This window comes from Penicillium odoratum, assembly GCF_028828045.1.
Source record: "Penicillium odoratum strain IBT 22623 chromosome Unknown utg000002l_segment0_segment0, whole genome shotgun sequence".
Classification (NCBI taxonomy): Eukaryota; Fungi; Ascomycota; class Eurotiomycetes; order Eurotiales; family Aspergillaceae; genus Penicillium; species Penicillium odoratum.
The window spans coordinates 155,815-172,319 of record NW_026643144.1 but is presented as its reverse complement, the minus strand read 5'-3'; the positions used below and the strand labels follow the sequence as shown (position 1 = coordinate 172,319).

Genomic DNA, 16,505 nt, shown 5'->3' with positions numbered 1-16,505 from the left:
ATCAGCGTCTCGGCCAAAATCTGTCTTTACCTCGGAGCTTCTCCACTCCTGCTTCTTTTAAATTCCTCAACATCTACTGACCTGGATACTTGCACTTAGTTCTCTTACTAATTTACAACATCGATAATCATGACTTCTTCACTACCACTCTTCGAAATTCCCACGCACTGCAAGGCTGGTGTCGTGATCAACGAGGGACCAGACTTCCATGTTGAAGTACAGATGGTGCCGGTTCCTGAGCCAGGTAGGATCTCGTGGGGAAGTAGAGCTGTCGCGATGCTGTTACAACTCCTAAACCCTTACAGGCCCAGACGAGATTCTCATTCGCCTTAACTTCACTGGTCTCTGCACGTCAGACATCCATTACATGAAGGCAGATTTTGGTTTTCCTCCGATGTCGCATTTTGGAGTCAGATCTCCCGGGCATGAAGGCGCTGGCATAGTTGTCAAGGCTGGAGCCAACGTGAAAAATTTCAAGCTTGGAGATAGGGTGGGAGTCAAGCCTCTCGTGGATACGTGCCACGCGTGTGATATGTGTTGGGGTGGTAAAGAGACGTATTGCAAGAAGGGTCTTCATTCAGGGCTTATGACAGCAGGTGAACTGGTCTCCGTGAACCACTCTTGTGTGATACAGTGCTGACAAGTTGATATTAGGAACGTATCAACATTATGTCGCCTCTCCAGCACGATACGCGGTTCCAATCCCAGATGGGGTGCCCGATGAAGTCGCTGCTCCGATCATGTGCAGCGCAAGTACCATGCATCAATCCTTGGTTGAATCCCATCTCCCGGCCGGTTCGTGGGTGGTCTTCCCTGGTGGGGGAGGTGGTGTAGGTATCCAGGGCGTTCAGTTGGCCAAAGCGATGGGCATGCGACCCATTGTTGTCGATACGGGCAATGAGAAACGCGGGTTGGCCTTAAGAATGGGAGCAGAGGCATTTGTGGATTTCAAAGAAGCCGATGATACTGTCGCGGCGGTGATTCAAGTCGCTGATGGGGTTGGTGTCCATGGTGTATTTGTCACCGCGCCGGCGGCATACAAGAATGCTGTGGCGTATGTTGGGGATCGCGTCGGGGCGATGATTATGTGCATTGGAATCCCCGCGACAGGAACGGTAGTTGTAGGAGCTGATCCTATGGAGTTTATCATGAAGAACCTGAGTATTAAGGGAACCTTGGTAGGGAGCCGCCAAGACATTGCCCGCTCACTGGACTTTGCTAGAAGAGGCATGCTCCAGCAGATCAGTGAAGTTTATCCAATCAATCGGCTTCCTGAAGCCGTGGACAAACTTGGCAGAGGGGAAGTTGCCGGGCGCATTGTGGTGAACTTCAATTGGGAAGAGTAGGGAATTACTTGATGTTCTATATGTTAGGTAAGATGAGTATATTCTAACATTTTGATATTCTAATATCATGAATAGAACCTAGGAAGGTATAATAGCATGGCCTCGAAATCCCTTATAGCATAGTTTCTTCACGGAAGCAGTAGATGCGGGGAAAGAGGGAATCCGGGGTTTTCGGGTAGAACTTCTACCACCAGCCATTGTAACCATGAGATTTCCGCTTTCAGTTGGAACCAGTCCGCAGATCGAACCCTTTTTGAAAGGCTAAATGATGCCCTGATTAATCCTATCCAATCAATTCGGTGTCAATGGGAAAAATCCTGTCCACTTTTACCGATAATTATCCGAATTGCATAGGTGGGATTATATAGATCGGATTTCCCCTTACTTAATGTTGGCTCCTGGCCGGTTTTGAGCTGTAGTTTACAGTTTTGCCAATTTTTCATTTTGGAAATATGCTATCCCTTTCCGTCTGTGTCGCAGCGCTTGCACTAGCTGCAGAGGCACAAGAGGTTTATATCACGAAACATGGTACCTCTGCTCGCCCTCATTGCACACAGCCCGCGTCACCAAGTTACTATTTCCAGCCATTCTCATACACACTGAACGAGACAGTCAGGTAAGTGCCATGTATCTAGTACCAAGGTGCAATTTACCATCTCCCTTGCTAATCTTGCGAAGATATGCAACATCGGTTCCCTCACCAACGACTACCAGAACCTTCGCTCCGGCCTATTCAAAAGCTGTTCAGCTGCTAACTATTAGCCTTTCCACTTCAACATGGGGGAGCTGGCTTCCTGGACAGACGATAATCAGCGCTACTGACACCGCTGATCCCTACGGGCAAGCAGCGTGGTCATCCATGTGGTTACAAGCAGATCTTCAGAATTATGTTCGTCATATCAGGACTCCGATATATTCACCCACTCACTAATGACTCTCAGACTACAACAGGTCTTTTTTCCACCACCGTCCAGCCTACTCCGGTTCCAACCAGCGAACTTGTTCTCCCACCAACTGACTACTTCGGCCCGACTGATTGCTATGACTTCCCTGACGAATTTATCTTTGGAGTGGCTGGCAGTGCTGCTCAAATTGAGGGTGCAATAGCTCTTGATGGCCGCTCGCCTTCGCTACTCGAGAAACTTATCACTGGGGATAAGCCAAGGGACTACGTCACCAACGAAAACTACTTCCTCTATAAGCAGGATATCCAAAGAGTGGCGGCCATGGGTGTGGAATACTATAGTTTCACGATTCCATGGACACGCATTCTGCCCTTCGTCTTGCCAGGCACTCCCGTGAATAAACAAGCCATCGATCATTACAATGACCTAATCAGCACTGTTCTCGATGCCGGAATGCAGCCTGTTGTGACGATGCTCCACTTTGATAGTCCGCTGATGTTTGTTGCCAGTGACAACATAAGTAATTGTTTTCCGACCTTGTCCATTTCAGGTTGCTAACCTCTCGCCAGCGAGACATCCGGATATCGGGTATAACAATGGCGGGTATCAGAACGAAACATTTGTTGACGCGTAAGTCGCCAGTGCACCCCTTGATACCAGTCTTACTGACTAGATAGATTTGTGAATTATGGCAAGGTCCTTCTGACCCATTTTTCGGATCGAGTCCCGATTTGGGTCACCTTCAACGAGCCACTCCTCTACGCGTTCAACTTTCAGGGTGTTGACAATGTGGTGCATGCTCACGCTCAGGTCTATCACTTCTATCACGATGAACTGAAAGGCACAGGCAAAATGGGCCTGAAGTTTAATGATAACTTTGGTGTGCCCAAGGATCCAAAAAATGCCAGCCATGTTCAAGCTGCCAACCGGTTCCAGGAAATGCAATTAGGATTCTTCGCTGATCCCATTTACCTTGGAAAACAATATCCGGATTCGGTGTTAAACACTCTCCCAGGGGCCAGGCGACTCAATGACACCGAGCTGACGTATATCAATAAAACAGCCGACTTCTTCGGTATTGACGCATACACTGCTACCGTGGTATCACCTGCTGATGAAGGAATTGCCGCCTGTGCGTCCAACCCATCCAGTTCTAATTCACTGTTCCCATATTGTGTCAACCAAGAAACGACGAATAGATACGGATGGAACATCGGGTATCGGTCGGCATCTTATGTCTATATCACACCTACCTAGTAAGTTCCGTTTCGCCGGTTGTAGGCTCCCATGCTAACTAGAATAGTCTCCGCGAGTTCCTTTTCAATATCTACAATGTGTGGAAACACCCTATCATCCTATCCGAGTTTGGCTTCCCCGTTTACAACGAGTCTACAAAGGATCTACCCGATCAACTATTTGACTCCCCTCGCAGCCAATACTATCTCTCTTTTATGTCCGAGGTGTTGAAGTCGATCTATGAAGACGGAGTCGAAGTCATTGGTGCCTTGGCCTGGAGCTTTGCTGACAATTGGGAGTTCGGTGACTATTCACAGCAGTTTGGCATGCAAGTAGTTAATCGAACGACTCAAAAGCGATCTTACAAGAAGAGCTTTTTCGATTTGGTGGATTTTGTCAAGACTCGGCAACCTTTGAATTGAGATTTCAATGTGGATCTGTCGATCTATACGTATTACGGAGTACATATGCAACAAACTATGCCCCCAGACCAGACTCTGTCAGCATCATCAATTCAATTCAATCCGTCAATAACATAGCTTGATTAGATTTTGAATGAATTCATCAAGTTTATCTTCTAGAATTAATTGGCCAGTTGGGCCTCGCTTTTGTATATCACGTGATATGCTTCCCCGGAGTTGAAGCGTGGGCTGTAGCTCTCTCCTCCTCCCCACTCCGCCAATCCTTCACCCTCGCATTGTCGCATGCAAGTGCAGTTGGTGGCGCTCACTTCACCATGTCCGATTCCTTCACTCTCCCACTTCGCGCCGCCCTGGAGAAGCAGGACCGCCCTGACACCCTGCCGGTTGAAATCTCTCAGATCAACAGCCACTGGGGTTCCTTTCGAGATGTCAACGAAGAGATTCTCCGAACCAAGATCGCCGAGGAAAAGGAACGCGATGAAATACTTGAATCAGAAGATGACGATCAAGACAAAGGGGATGTGGACACTACAGAGCGCCTTGAACAGCTGTACAAGAAGCGCGCCGAGATTACTCAATTCGCAGTGTTGGTCCCTCATATACTCCTGGTTGTATGGAAGCTAATCCACACATTTTAGACAATCCCACATGGAAGCCATGTTCGCCCTCGATTTCATCTCACTCCTCCTTTCGAAAAACGCCCCGCGCCAGGCCGAAACCTCCATGTCGCCCTACTTGAAACAGATCGCTCCTCTTGGCTCATTGAATGCCGATGTTGTCAACCCCCCTCCGAAACCAGAATCGGCTATGAAGGATATTGCGTCTGTCTCCAGAGGTTGGAGACTCCAGAACTTCAATTCCGCGTCCAGCAAGCTATTGAAGGCGGCCTCTCGACTGGAGACGGAAGTCGCATCGGAAACCAGGTACTGGAATGAAGTATTAGCGGTCAAGAACAAAGGATGGAAAGTCTGCAGGTTGCCACGCGAGAGACAGGCTCTCGGAGTGCAGTACGGATTCCTTGAAGCTACACCGGTCTTTCGCGACCGTGGGCTTGCTTCCTTGCGGCGATCTGAGGATGGGAGCTTGATCCTGGATAAGGGACTTATTCCTTCCGGAGCTCGCTTTGTTCGAGTGCGTGTGAAGCAAGGCTCTCGCATCATAAGTGGCACAAGACCATTTGCCAACAATTCCACCGATGCCGAATCGATCGAGCATCGCATCCTCCAAGCGCGTGACTCAGTCTTCGAGGAGGAACTGTTCCACGAATTGGTTCGAGAAGCTCGATCCATGGCAAGCTCCGGCGTGACAACCCGTCAAAATCTCATCCAAGTCCCCGCTTCAGAAGACCTTGAAATCCTGTTAGATCTGGTAGATGCGGACGAGAATCTCGATTCCGACGAGGATTCTACAGCGACTGATAAACTTCTTGCCAACGGGTTAGCACACTCATTACGCATCCTGCTCTCCTTTGCTCATCGCCAAAACCTACGGCGTCGTACACAAATCCCGCCGCCATTGACATCAAAGAGACGGACTACGCCTGAGTACCACCTTCTCCGTCCCGCTCTGGCTTACTTTCAGCATCTGGCGCAACTCCGGCAGCTGGAATCATTCCTTCGCGAGATCTTCGGTGTCCTGCGATCGTCCGGTTTGGATATTCCTGAATTGACGACCAAAACATTCACAAATGGACCTCCGCTGCCTTCGATTTCTTCTGAGACTCCTCTCGAGACACTTATTCGAAAGTTCCTCACGCCAATCGAGTCTGTGCTCCGCGGAAACCTCTTCACACCCGATAGCTTCTTCAGTATCACAATTCGAACAAATCTGTCTGCACCGCCATTTGGCACATATTACGATGTGTCTTTCAACTTCCCTTCTTTCTCCGACGTCAAGTCTCCGGGTCGCGTGGCATTGAGGGATGAGGTTGAAGCTGCCATCACACACATCTTACTGTTAGATTTGGTCTCCCGAATCTCCTCCCATGAGTGGCCATCAGAAAACAATGATTCCGACGGTACCAAGACATGGGACGCAATCTACCCTCAACTGGGTGAACTGTTACTTTGTGGAAGCGATCCTGAAACCCACAAGAAGATGAAAGTAGCCCTGTCCCGTCATGAGCTTTCTGTTTCCACCTTTCTCGTGCGCGGCATCGACGGCGTTGGGCGCGGTATCCACGAGCTACGATCTAGTAACGCTCAGACTCACACCTGGAATTCGTCAGCATCCATCGACAGCCCCAACAAGCATTCCTCTGTTATGGACTTCATAAATGCCGAACGTACCGGCCGACCTGCCTCGCAGACCGACTGATCGGGCCGAACTCCACACCCACCAGCCGTCCTAAACCACCTCTGGTACCCAGCCCACATCAAATGGGCTTGTGGTTTAGTGGTATAATACTCCCTTAGCATGGGAGTGGTCCGGGGTTCGATTCCCCGCGAGTCCATCTTTTTGCTTCACGCTTTTTGTGAAAGCTTCATGGGATAGAAGAAGCCATATTTCGAAGCAAGAGGGGCGGCCTCATCACGGGTGGGTCCGCCCAAGAAAAAATTTTCTCGCTGATATTTTCATGCATGAATAGGCGCCAGGAAGTAGATACCCTTTGTATAAAATTGAATGAAAATAGATCGCTTGTTTAAAGTCTCAAGTATTGAAAAACTATGCTATAGTCATTCCCTTTGAGAATGTACAGAGATGCATCCGGTATACATTTTGGTTTACCACCAATGATCACAGACTTTCGATGTACATGAATCAAGACTATAACTTAGAAGTCAGAGCCTTGATTGATTCAGGTGCCGTGAGAATATCTCTCAATCGCTTCTCGCTCAGTCCATACGCATCCGGAAGCCATTCCCCAGCACCATTTCCAAGTATCATGGACACCAGTGCCTCGCCACTCATCAAGCAATTAGCCATGCCATATCCATTGAAAGCGGCTGCAATCCATTCTCCCTCGCCATTGCGTCCGGTGAGTGATGCAGGGAGCTGACCAATTAGCGGCAGCCCATCAGATGAGAATCCCATAATGCCACTCCATGAGCTGACAACCTTCCACGGCGGCGTGGCGCTTTTGCCAAAGAACTTTGGGAGAACAGACTGCAGATGGGTCACAGATTTCTTTTCCACAAAGCTATCATCAGCTGTGACAACGTCCTCTATCCGAGCATTTTCGCCGCCGAGATAGAAATAACCGGTCTTCGCACTCTGTCCCAGATAATACAGTCCATGGCCAGATTCTTTCGTGGCAGGATCGTATGTGACTGGATAGTGAAATCCCCATGAGAAAGATTTTCCTTGATTCGGCATCGCATCCCCGGGGTCTTGGACCGTCATTGTGCCTTTGAAGGGATGAACGCGGCCTCGTAGCTTAGGGATGAGATGTCCGGTGTAGCCATTGGTGCAATAGACTACGTTTCCGGCTCGCATTGGGCCACGAGAGGTTCGGACAATGTACGGAAACACGGATGTTATCGGTGTGACAAAATTGTTTTCATACTCGACTGCCTGAGCGGGCGTGTTTGTCTCGATGGTCAGTCGATCTGGGTACTTCTTCATCAAGGCTGCAAACACTTTTGTCACAAGCCGATAGGGCCACACGGTTCCAGCGGGAAGCAATGCTCCGCCTGCCGCTCCGTGGATTCCATATTTCTGGCAGTATTTAGATTATTTTCAAATCAGAGTGAGACTTTGAGACGAACCTTGATGAGAGTGTCCTGGTCCAGAATCGTGTACAAGCCTTTCCAGGAAGGATGGTCTGTTTCCAAGCGCGCAATACTTAATTTGAAATCTCGGAAAGTATCATCAGTCAAAAAAGCTCGCAACTTCTGAAGCTGCTGCATCTCGCTCGTCTCCACAGCGTCATATTCGTTGATCAATTCTTGCATCCTCTGCAGGTTTCGAAACGTAAATGATACGATCTTCCCCGCCATTTCTGGTCCATGCGTTTCAGCCAGATGCATATACTCTTCACCTACATTGGCGGCCATCTGTCCTCCATTGCGTCCTGTGGCACCGGAGCAGAGGGTTCGAGCTTCCAACACGGACACTGTTGCTGCTGGATGTTGCTCTAGAATAGTCTTGGCAACGGCCAGTCCGGTAATTCCAGATCCGATGATAGCAAAGTCACGTTCAGTGGGAAGATTCGGCGATTTGACATCCGCTAGGTCGTGAGGGATATGTTGCCAGTAGGACTGGGTTGGGTTTGGTCGGGGTAGGCCTGGGTCAGCCATGACTAGCTTTGCCACTATATCGACGTCAAAAACTGCTTGCTGCATGATCTACGACTAACGCCGCCACTCTGGTTGATGTACCGAGATCTTTATTTGGTTCCATGGCGAATTTCAGAATGACAATCATAAATCAACACAATTCACTGTGGATGTTTATGAAGTTGCCGTGCGGGGTTTGTCCCATATGTCTTATCATGATAACAGTGAATACCCACTTGACCTTTCAGACCAATGATATTGCGTGTGACATGTAGCCTATGTTATGCTTATATTGTCTACATTATTTCACTGATATTATCAGTGAGCTCGGTATGAATGTTTTAAGTTTTAAGCTCAACATCTTTGGCTTGGTTTTGAGGGTTTAAAGTCTTTTGGTATGCGATGGCGTAGCCACATATGTACCACATACCAGTCCGCATTCCATGTGGAACGTGCGAGGCAAGCTTTACCGACTATAGGAATGCAAGACTTGTTTTTCAATTATACTACTTAAAGCTTCCTTTCTCCCACTTTCTCTTCGGTGCTAATTGTCCTACCTAATCCAATATGAAATTCTCTTCTGTTATTCTTGCTGTCTTTGCCCTGGTCTCCACTGGCCTGGCTGACAAGTCATGCACTCCTAGCTTTGATTACTGCGCCGATTATCTCATCGAGAATAAGGGTAAGCTGTTTCCTACCTTGAGTGATTATCATGTACTAATATCTCAGGCTTTACCGAGGCTGATCTGTTGGGCGTCATCAATGGAACTGATGTTGCGGATCAACCTTTGGACCACGTTCTGTTCCACTGCATGAATCCTGGCATCGTGGGCCACGCAAAGGCCTGCACGAGCACATGCAAAAACCCCAAGGGTGAGGGTAGCCACTCGTGCGATGGGTAAGTTCAACCTCGCTTTTCTTTAATCAGTATCTCATCTTTTCAGGTAAACATTTTGGCCATATCCTATAAACCGGTGTATCTAGATCGTATCTTCTCTAGGGATATTACAATGACATCATCCTAAAATTATTATGCCTGGGTTATCATTCGTAGTTTAGGTTGCGCGAAGATCTATCTTCAACTTTGTTTACCAAGCGATCTCTCCGCCAGCATATTGGTTCGGCCCCGGCGCATTCTCCCACCCCGTAACATGAATGTTAAGTAATTTTCCATTCTGAGAGGGTCCAGCATTTTGCACGATATCTATGACCTTTTCAGCTCCCACTTCAACAGGCAGATCCGCTCGCGATGAACCGAGGTCGGTGCGCAACCACTGTCAGGGTTAGCGGGAATTGATCATTACACCCAGTCTTCAAAGAAATCTGCAATATATAACTCACACCTGGGCTGAGAGCCAGAATGGTAAAGCCCTCTGATTCATACTGTTGGGCATATTGAACCGTCAACATGTTCAGCGCCGCTTTGGTCACCTTATAGGCAGGGGTCGGTGTCATTCGGTAATCTTCAGCTTTGGCAAAAGTGCCAAGTGTGGTCGATCTGTTCATATAAGTTTGACGTATAACCATCCTTTAAAATACCATTGTGGACTCACATGTTGATTATCGTCTTCTTGTCCCCTTTGCGTAAAAGAGGCAAGAATGCCTGTATCACTGTATGAACTGAAGTCACATTGGTGTGGAAGATATCATTGAGGTTGTCCCTGTCACCAGGTCAACGAGTCTCCATTAGCTTGGCGCAAGGACTTCTCACATTGCTTCAATCCCAGTCGGCGAGTAATCCATCACACCGGCATTGTTGATAAGGTAGTCAAGTCCTCTGCCTTGCAGCTTTCCGTCCACCTCACTGGCAGCTTCTAGGACATTTTTCTGGTCAGTTACATCTAACTTGATCCACTCGACTCGGTCTGGCGAGGCAGCGACAATCTCCTTCAGCTTGGGCGAGTTATCGGACCGCGCAGTAGCAATGATCTTGCCCACTTTGGTGGTGGGTAAAGCAACCAATCGGGAAACCAAGGCCAGACCAAGCCCACGAGATGCTCCTGTGATCAAGTATGAAGCCATAATCAAATCTGATGCTGATATTCGCAATTCGTGTTTATTTGGGAGACGCGGATATTGGATGAGGGAAAGTACCCTGACCTCATTAATACCCCGGATTCCCGGATTACAAATTGTAGCTGCGTAGTCACTTAACTCCGTGTGCTTAAATCCGTTGGCCCAGGTGTGCACAACTTATTTTATTAATCAATCCGGGGCAATAAACCTGGGTAATACAACTCTCGTTGGTATATACAATCTAGGGGCAGTGCTCAGCATAATTTGTCAAACATGCACTCATACCATTTGAGGTCTTTCGGACATTGGTGACACGGGTGATCGCATTGGCCACTCCTGCGTGGGCAATGTTTCATTATCGTTAGAGTAGCCGTTGACGTGATCATGTCCATCACTGTTGCCATTGCCATTTTCCTGTCCAATCTTCTGGTCGCTGCGTATAGATGCCCAGCTATCGATGCCAAGGGAGCTTGGAAAGCCAATGCCGCGGATGAAGGCTCTCCGACGACTTCGTGGTCCCCAGGCCCAACCTGCTCCTCGTCGAATAGGGAGATGATACATGTTGAACCCGATCCAGGCAAAGACCATCCCCATAAGAGATCCAAATATGATATCAAATCCATGATGCCGATAATTGAACCATCGAGATGAGGCAATGAAAAACGCCGTGGCAGTGGGAACGAAGGCGATGACCATAAGCGGAACAGGAGGCGCTGCACCACGTGTCCGAACTGAGGAACTTTCATCGCTGTGGGTTTCTCCTTCAACGGGATAAGATGGAAGATAGGGGAATCCAACTGAGAATTTCGCGCACAACCACAATGTCAGATAGCCCAGCCCAGCGAATGAAACTAGCAGAAGCAGAATCAGTCATGTTCTCCAGCTCTGGGTTTGAAGTCACTTACATGATGAATGGCCACTTGGAAAGCTCGAAAATCCGTCCACTGTCACCAACGAAGACTGGTCTTGACAGATTTTATATGACACGAGGCTAGCGGCACCCTCTAATTTCTGACCCAGCCCACCGACAATGTAGGTCGTGATATCGTCAAGATTTGGGTTGCAACGCGCTAGTAAATCGGGGCGCGGTTTTCCGATCAAGACTTTGAGTCCTTGGGTGGACATCCATACACCAGCCAACGCGACCCCCAGTCCCATCCATCCGGCATTCCACTCCCAGAATTTGCGACGCAGGATCTGAGACTTGGAGGGTTTAGTTCCGGTTGGAGCAGTGGTGCCAGGAACAATTGCCATGGCACCAATTAGGATGATGGCAGCGGGAGCCAGAACAGAGACCAGGATGAGAGTTTCGTCTGTGACGGTCTCGCGCTCCGTGTATGGATATGAAATGCTCGGGTCCGTTAAGGAGAAAGGGTGTTGGTTTGGTGTTTGTTTGTAAAATGCGTATCCGAATAATGCGACGGCACTAATTGCTTTGTTAGATGTAAATCCACTTGACTTGGGGGCGCTCAGGGATATCCTACGCACATAATGAATACCCAATCAAGAACATAGGAGAGCACCACTAGCTTTGAAAGGTGCGCGAGCATAGCTGCGCCCATGGCGGGGCATCTTGCAGTTGGCATACTTGAACGAGTTTCTAGGAATTTCTAGGACCCTGCATATACTGTACCATGAAACCTTGGGTATGGGTTCCTGTGCGTGCTCACTGGCGCTAGGCAACAATCCCTCAAATGCTAGTTTGGTGGGTCCGTTCTCGACGCGATCGTCGACGTCACGAAATCAATCTTCGGTCTGACTAGAAATGAATAAGGAGTTTAAATAACAGCATCAAAAATTGGACGAGAGATTCAAGATGAAAGAAGATCAGGCGGCAAGAAGAACAACGCTAGACAGGGTGGCTGAGCGTATGGCGCTACAGGAAGTCTAATTTTTGTCCATTACCCAAACGGGCCGTTCCATGCAACCCCAAGGCCATTCCAGGTAATTCCAATATTGATCCATGGATTGAGTTCTCCCGGGGCTATAATCCTCGCGACCGTGTAATTCGTTGTTAGAACGCTCCACCGGGCGCGAACTGCTAGGTTTTTCTACAAATGTGCAGATCTGGTCTGGACATCAGTCCGATCATGATCATACTTATAATAGTCACTTATTATTACTAGGTACTAGATTGAGTCTTGCCAGGTGGCGAGGGCTATGTATTTTGAGCGCTAAATATCGATGAAAATCGGCCTACGTACTACACATATTATATGTGGTCAGCTTATGGAGTGGATTTGATGTTTGGGTACCTCTTTTGCCTTGCACACACTGCCTAGGTGGAGATACGGTACAAAATAGGAAACTCGGCGTTCTTGTTGATTACATATTTACAGGTGCACTGAGCCTGAGGTGGGAATATGTACATACATATATCCATATTGATGTTGGGGTGGTCAGTGGCAAGCATTCGAAATTGCTTGTCGGCTGCTGCTATATATATCCATGGTCACTTGGATGACATTAACTCTTCACCGATTGATGGAACATTAATAGAATATCGCAATGAAAGCTCAGAAAAGGGTTCTATTATAAATATCAAGATGAATAAAATTCAAGAGTATTTAAGGCTGAGCCGCCTTCTGAAGCGCCTGAGAATTTTGTACTCAAGCAGGTGGCGGACATGATCCGGATTGGGAAAAGTAGATGAATAATAATTAGATTTTTGGGTATATAACATAAAAGTATGACTCGTTACATCAAATGGGCTTGTGGTTTAGTGGTATAATACTCCCTTAGCATGGGAGTGGTCCGGGGTTCGATTCCCCGCGAGTCCATTCTTTTTGTTTTTACTTCAAGTTTTTAGCCCTCGTACTGTATGAAACACAGGTCCAGAGATAGGTTGTTTTTCTTTCATAACTGATAAACCCATGGTACTAATTATCAGAAAATCGTGTGGAAGGTGAACTAATACTTAATATATGCCATCTGCTATTGAGAGACTATCCTCAAATCGAGCCCTGACATCCAAAAACAGTCATACCACGTGACAAGCCACCATTCCACGTGCCCCGTACTAAACCGGGAATAGATTAAGGCGGTGATGCAGTGTAGTCACTCAGCATTGGATTTTCTGCCACGATGATTGTATGATTTGCATGATGTCTTGAGTTGTTGTGCAACTCATGGTGAATATGAAACCGTTAAGCCATTGGAACTGATCAATTATCGGAATCAAAGTCAACTTCCTACGTCTCTTATCTTCTCCATTTTCCTTGTTTTTACAAACCCTCCCCCCCGCCGAAACTGTTTCTGTGCTAGCCGGTTTAACGTTATTCATTGATATCATCCGTGTCTGTGACGACATTCCCCCACTTCTGCTTTGTCTCACCGGATTTGGGCGCAACCCCTCCACTCAACATTAATTTGTCTTTGCTGGCGCGTCTCAGTTAATACTTTCTCACTTTTGAATCTCCTTACCCTTCTTACCTCTCAATTACTATTCCATTGGTTTTGTGTTCGACCTCAGGTCGACCTTTTCCTACTCCGCCATGGAACCCTTGAAAATCCCCGTTCAACAACCGAAGAAGCGCCGCATCGGTGTACTCACCTCCGGAGGTGATGCACCTGGCATGAATGGCGCCGTGCGCGCTGTGGTGCGCATGGCCATCCACTGCGACTGTGAGGCCTATGCCGTCTTCGAAGGATACGAAGGTCTGGTCAATGGCGGCAACATGATCCGCCAGGTGCACTGGGAGGATGTTCGTGGTTGGTTGTCCCGTGGCGGTACATTGATCGGCTCCGCTCGATGCATGGCTTTCCGGGAGCGCGCTGGTCGTCTGCGGGCGGCGAAGAACATGATCCTGCGTGGCATCGACGCGCTGGTGGTCTGTGGTGGTGATGGTTCCTTGACAGGTGCTGACGTCTTCCGTGCGGAATGGCCCGGCTTGCTGGCAGACCTTGTCGCAGGGGGTGAATTGACCCAGGAGCAGGTCGAGCCCTACACAGTCCTCAACATTGTCGGTCTGGTCGGCTCCATTGACAACGACATGTCCGGCACCGACGCCACCATTGGATGCTACTCGTCCTTGACGCGCATCTGTGACGCCGTTGACGATGTATTCGACACTGCCTTCTCTCACCAGCGAGGCTTCGTCATTGAGGTGATGGGCCGTCACTGTGGATGGCTCGCCCTGATGTCCGCTATCAGCACCGGCGCAGACTGGCTGTTCATTCCCGAGAACCCTCCCAAGGACGGCTGGGAGGATGAAATGTGTGCCGTCATTACAAAGGTGTGTATTTATTTCATCATGAAAGCCTCGTTAGAAGCTCGCTGACATGAGAGTATAGAACCGCAAGGAGCGAGGCAAGCGCCGCACGATTGTGATTGTCGCCGAGGGTGCTCAGGATCGCCAACTCAACAAGATTTCGAGCTCAACAATCAAGGATATTTTGACCGAAAGACTAGGCTTAGATACTCGAACCACAGTGCTGGGACACACCCAGCGTGGCGGCGCGGCATGTGCATACGACCGCTGGCTATCGACTTTGCAGGGTGTCGAGGCCGTTCGGGCCGTGCTGGAGATGACTCCTCAATCTCCCGTGCCTGTCATCACCATCCGTGAGAACAAGATTATGCGCACTCCTCTGATGGATGCGGTCCAGGCCACAAAGGACGTCACAGCCAAGATCCATGCGAAGGATTTCGAGGCCGCCATGAATGAGCGTGATGCTGAATTCAAGGAATACTACCATGCGTACTTGAACACCTCAACCCCAGACCACCCGAAGATGTCTCTTCCTGAGAACAAGGTACGGTTTAACATTCCAATCACTCCTGAACTGCATATATTAACCGAATTGCAGAGAATGCGCATTGCGATCATCCACGTCGGTGCTCCCGCCGGTGGTATGAACCAAGCTACTCGAGGTGCCGTAGCATACTGCCTGACCCGAGGCCACACCCCGCTTGCTATTCACAACGGTTTCCCCGGTCTGGTCCGTCATCATGCCGACAAGCCTGTTAGTTCCGTTCGGGAAGTCAAGTGGCTTGAGTCGGACGCCTGGGTCAACGAGGGAGGTTCAGATATCGGAACCAACCGCAGTCTTCCATCGGAAGATATGGAAGGCACAGCCAAGTGCTTCGAGCTTTACAAGTTTGATGCGGTTTTCGTGGTCGGTGGATTTGAGGCTTTCACAGCCGTCAGCCAACTGCGTCAAGCCCGTGCGAAATACGATGCATTCAAGATCCCTCTCGTCGTGCTTCCAGCCACCATCTCGAACAACGTCCCGGGAACCGAGTACTCCCTTGGTAGTGACACCTGCCTGAACACTCTTATCGATTTCTGTGACGCTATCCGACAGTCCGCTTCGTCCTCTCGTCGCCGAGTCTTCGTCATTGAGACCCAGGGAGGCAAGTCTGGTTACATTGCAACGACTGCCGGTTTGGCGGTTGGTGCAGTGGCCGTTTACATTCCGGAGGAGGGTATTGATATTAAGATGCTCTCACGCGACATTGACTTCCTGCGTGACAACTTCATTCGCGACAAGGGTGCCAACCGTGCTGGCAAGATCATTCTTCGCAATGAATGCGCATCGAGCACTTACACTACCCAGTTCGTCGCTGACATGTTCAAGGAGGAGGCCAAGGGCCGCTTCGAGTCGCGTTCTGCTGTACCAGGTCACTTCCAGCAGGGTGGCAAGCCGTCCCCCATGGACCGTGTTCGTGCCCTGCGTATGTCAATCAAGTGTATGCAGCACATTGAGTCCTACGCAGGCAAGAGTCGCGATGAGATTGCTGCGGATCCCCTATCGGCCGCTGTCATCGGTGTCAAGGGCTCTCAGGTGTTGTTCTCGCCGATGGGTGGCGCTGAGGGATTAGAGGAGACCGAGACCGACTGGGCTCGTCGTCGGCCCAAGACTGAATTCTGGCTGGAGCTGCAGGAGGTCGTCAACGTTCTGTCCGGCCGAGCTGCTTCTCGTGCCCAGGAGACTTGGTCTTGTTACGAGAGTACGTAACCATCGACAATTTCCCTCCCGTCTGACTCAGCTCAACTCGCCCCTTTAACATTGATTCATCCGCTTGTTATCATCTAATCAACTCTGGTATTGACAATCTTCACCTTCAGATCCCTCGACCGTCCACTCCATCCCTTCCGTTCCGAACTCCCCATGAAAGACCTTTCTTACGTCCGAACATGACCTCTAATTGCTGAATGGATCTCCCCGGTTACTTCCAGTACGTTGAGTATTCCTCACGATCGAGACTGTCCATCCAGAAATCATGAGGTCTAAACCCCTGGCAACCCCTCGGTTGACGCCTCCCTTCACGTTTGTATGACGCTACGCCCAAACTGCCCAGATTCAATAGACTGGGTCACCCAGGCTAGAATGATAGTACTGCCAGCTACCTTTATCTTC

The 16,505-nt window shown here is 49.1% G+C and overlaps 9 protein-coding genes across 9 annotated transcripts; 6 read left to right on the top strand and 3 right to left on the bottom strand.

The window, feature by feature from the left end:
* Positions 1–129: 129 nt before the first annotated feature.
* Positions 130–1,346, top strand: N7520_002109 (zinc-dependent alcohol dehydrogenase; the record flags this gene model as incomplete). The annotated part of the gene is made up of 3 exons (XM_057136044.1): positions 130–244; positions 306–596; positions 655–1,346. 3 exons carry the CDS (start codon positions 130–132, stop codon positions 1,344–1,346), a joined length of 1,098 nt encoding a protein of 365 aa, XP_056998730.1.
* An 887-nt stretch (positions 1,347–2,233) lies between these two features.
* On the top strand, positions 2,234–3,909 carry N7520_002108 (glycoside hydrolase family 1 protein; the record flags this gene model as incomplete). The annotated part of the gene is made up of 3 exons (XM_057136043.1): positions 2,234–2,748; positions 2,929–3,507; positions 3,555–3,909. 3 exons carry the CDS (start codon positions 2,234–2,236, stop codon positions 3,907–3,909), a joined length of 1,449 nt encoding a protein of 482 aa, XP_056998729.1.
* Positions 3,910–4,223: 314 nt separating this feature from the next.
* Positions 4,224–4,547, top strand: N7520_002107 (uncharacterized protein; the record flags this gene model as incomplete). Its single annotated transcript, XM_057136042.1, has 1 exon — positions 4,224–4,547. The coding sequence occupies one exon, from the start codon at positions 4,224–4,226 to the stop codon at positions 4,545–4,547; it is 324 nt and encodes a 107-aa protein (XP_056998728.1).
* A 19-nt stretch (positions 4,548–4,566) lies between these two features.
* N7520_002106 (mediator of RNA polymerase II transcription subunit 17) lies at positions 4,567–6,225 on the top strand (the record flags this gene model as incomplete). The annotated part of the gene is made up of 1 exon (XM_057136041.1): positions 4,567–6,225. One exon carries the CDS (start codon positions 4,567–4,569, stop codon positions 6,223–6,225), a length of 1,659 nt encoding a protein of 552 aa, XP_056998727.1.
* Positions 6,226–6,675: 450 nt separating this feature from the next.
* On the bottom strand, positions 6,676–8,274 carry N7520_002105 (NAD(P)/FAD-dependent oxidoreductase; the record flags this gene model as incomplete). The annotated part of the gene is made up of 3 exons (XM_057136040.1): positions 6,676–7,566; positions 7,617–8,161; positions 8,229–8,274. 3 exons carry the CDS (start codon positions 8,272–8,274, stop codon positions 6,676–6,678), a joined length of 1,482 nt encoding a protein of 493 aa, XP_056998726.1.
* A 419-nt stretch (positions 8,275–8,693) lies between these two features.
* N7520_002104 (uncharacterized protein) lies at positions 8,694–9,028 on the top strand (the record flags this gene model as incomplete). The annotated part of the gene is made up of 2 exons (XM_057136039.1): positions 8,694–8,808; positions 8,856–9,028. The coding sequence occupies 2 exons, from the start codon at positions 8,694–8,696 to the stop codon at positions 9,026–9,028; spliced, it is 288 nt and encodes a 95-aa protein (XP_056998725.1).
* An 805-nt stretch (positions 9,029–9,833) lies between these two features.
* N7520_002103 (uncharacterized protein) lies at positions 9,834–10,148 on the bottom strand (the record flags this gene model as incomplete). The annotated part of the gene is made up of 1 exon (XM_057136038.1): positions 9,834–10,148. One exon carries the CDS (start codon positions 10,146–10,148, stop codon positions 9,834–9,836), a length of 315 nt encoding a protein of 104 aa, XP_056998724.1.
* A 273-nt stretch (positions 10,149–10,421) lies between these two features.
* On the bottom strand, positions 10,422–11,704 carry N7520_002102 (phosphatase PAP2 family protein; the record flags this gene model as incomplete). The annotated part of the gene is made up of 3 exons (XM_057136037.1): positions 10,422–10,993; positions 11,048–11,493; positions 11,631–11,704. The coding sequence occupies 3 exons, from the start codon at positions 11,702–11,704 to the stop codon at positions 10,422–10,424; spliced, it is 1,092 nt and encodes a 363-aa protein (XP_056998723.1).
* Positions 11,705–13,636: 1,932 nt separating this feature from the next.
* N7520_002101 (ATP-dependent 6-phosphofructokinase) lies at positions 13,637–16,103 on the top strand (the record flags this gene model as incomplete). The annotated part of the gene is made up of 3 exons (XM_057136036.1): positions 13,637–14,377; positions 14,436–14,897; positions 14,952–16,103. 3 exons carry the CDS (start codon positions 13,637–13,639, stop codon positions 16,101–16,103), a joined length of 2,355 nt encoding a protein of 784 aa, XP_056998722.1.
* Between the last annotated feature and the right edge of the window lie 402 nt (positions 16,104–16,505).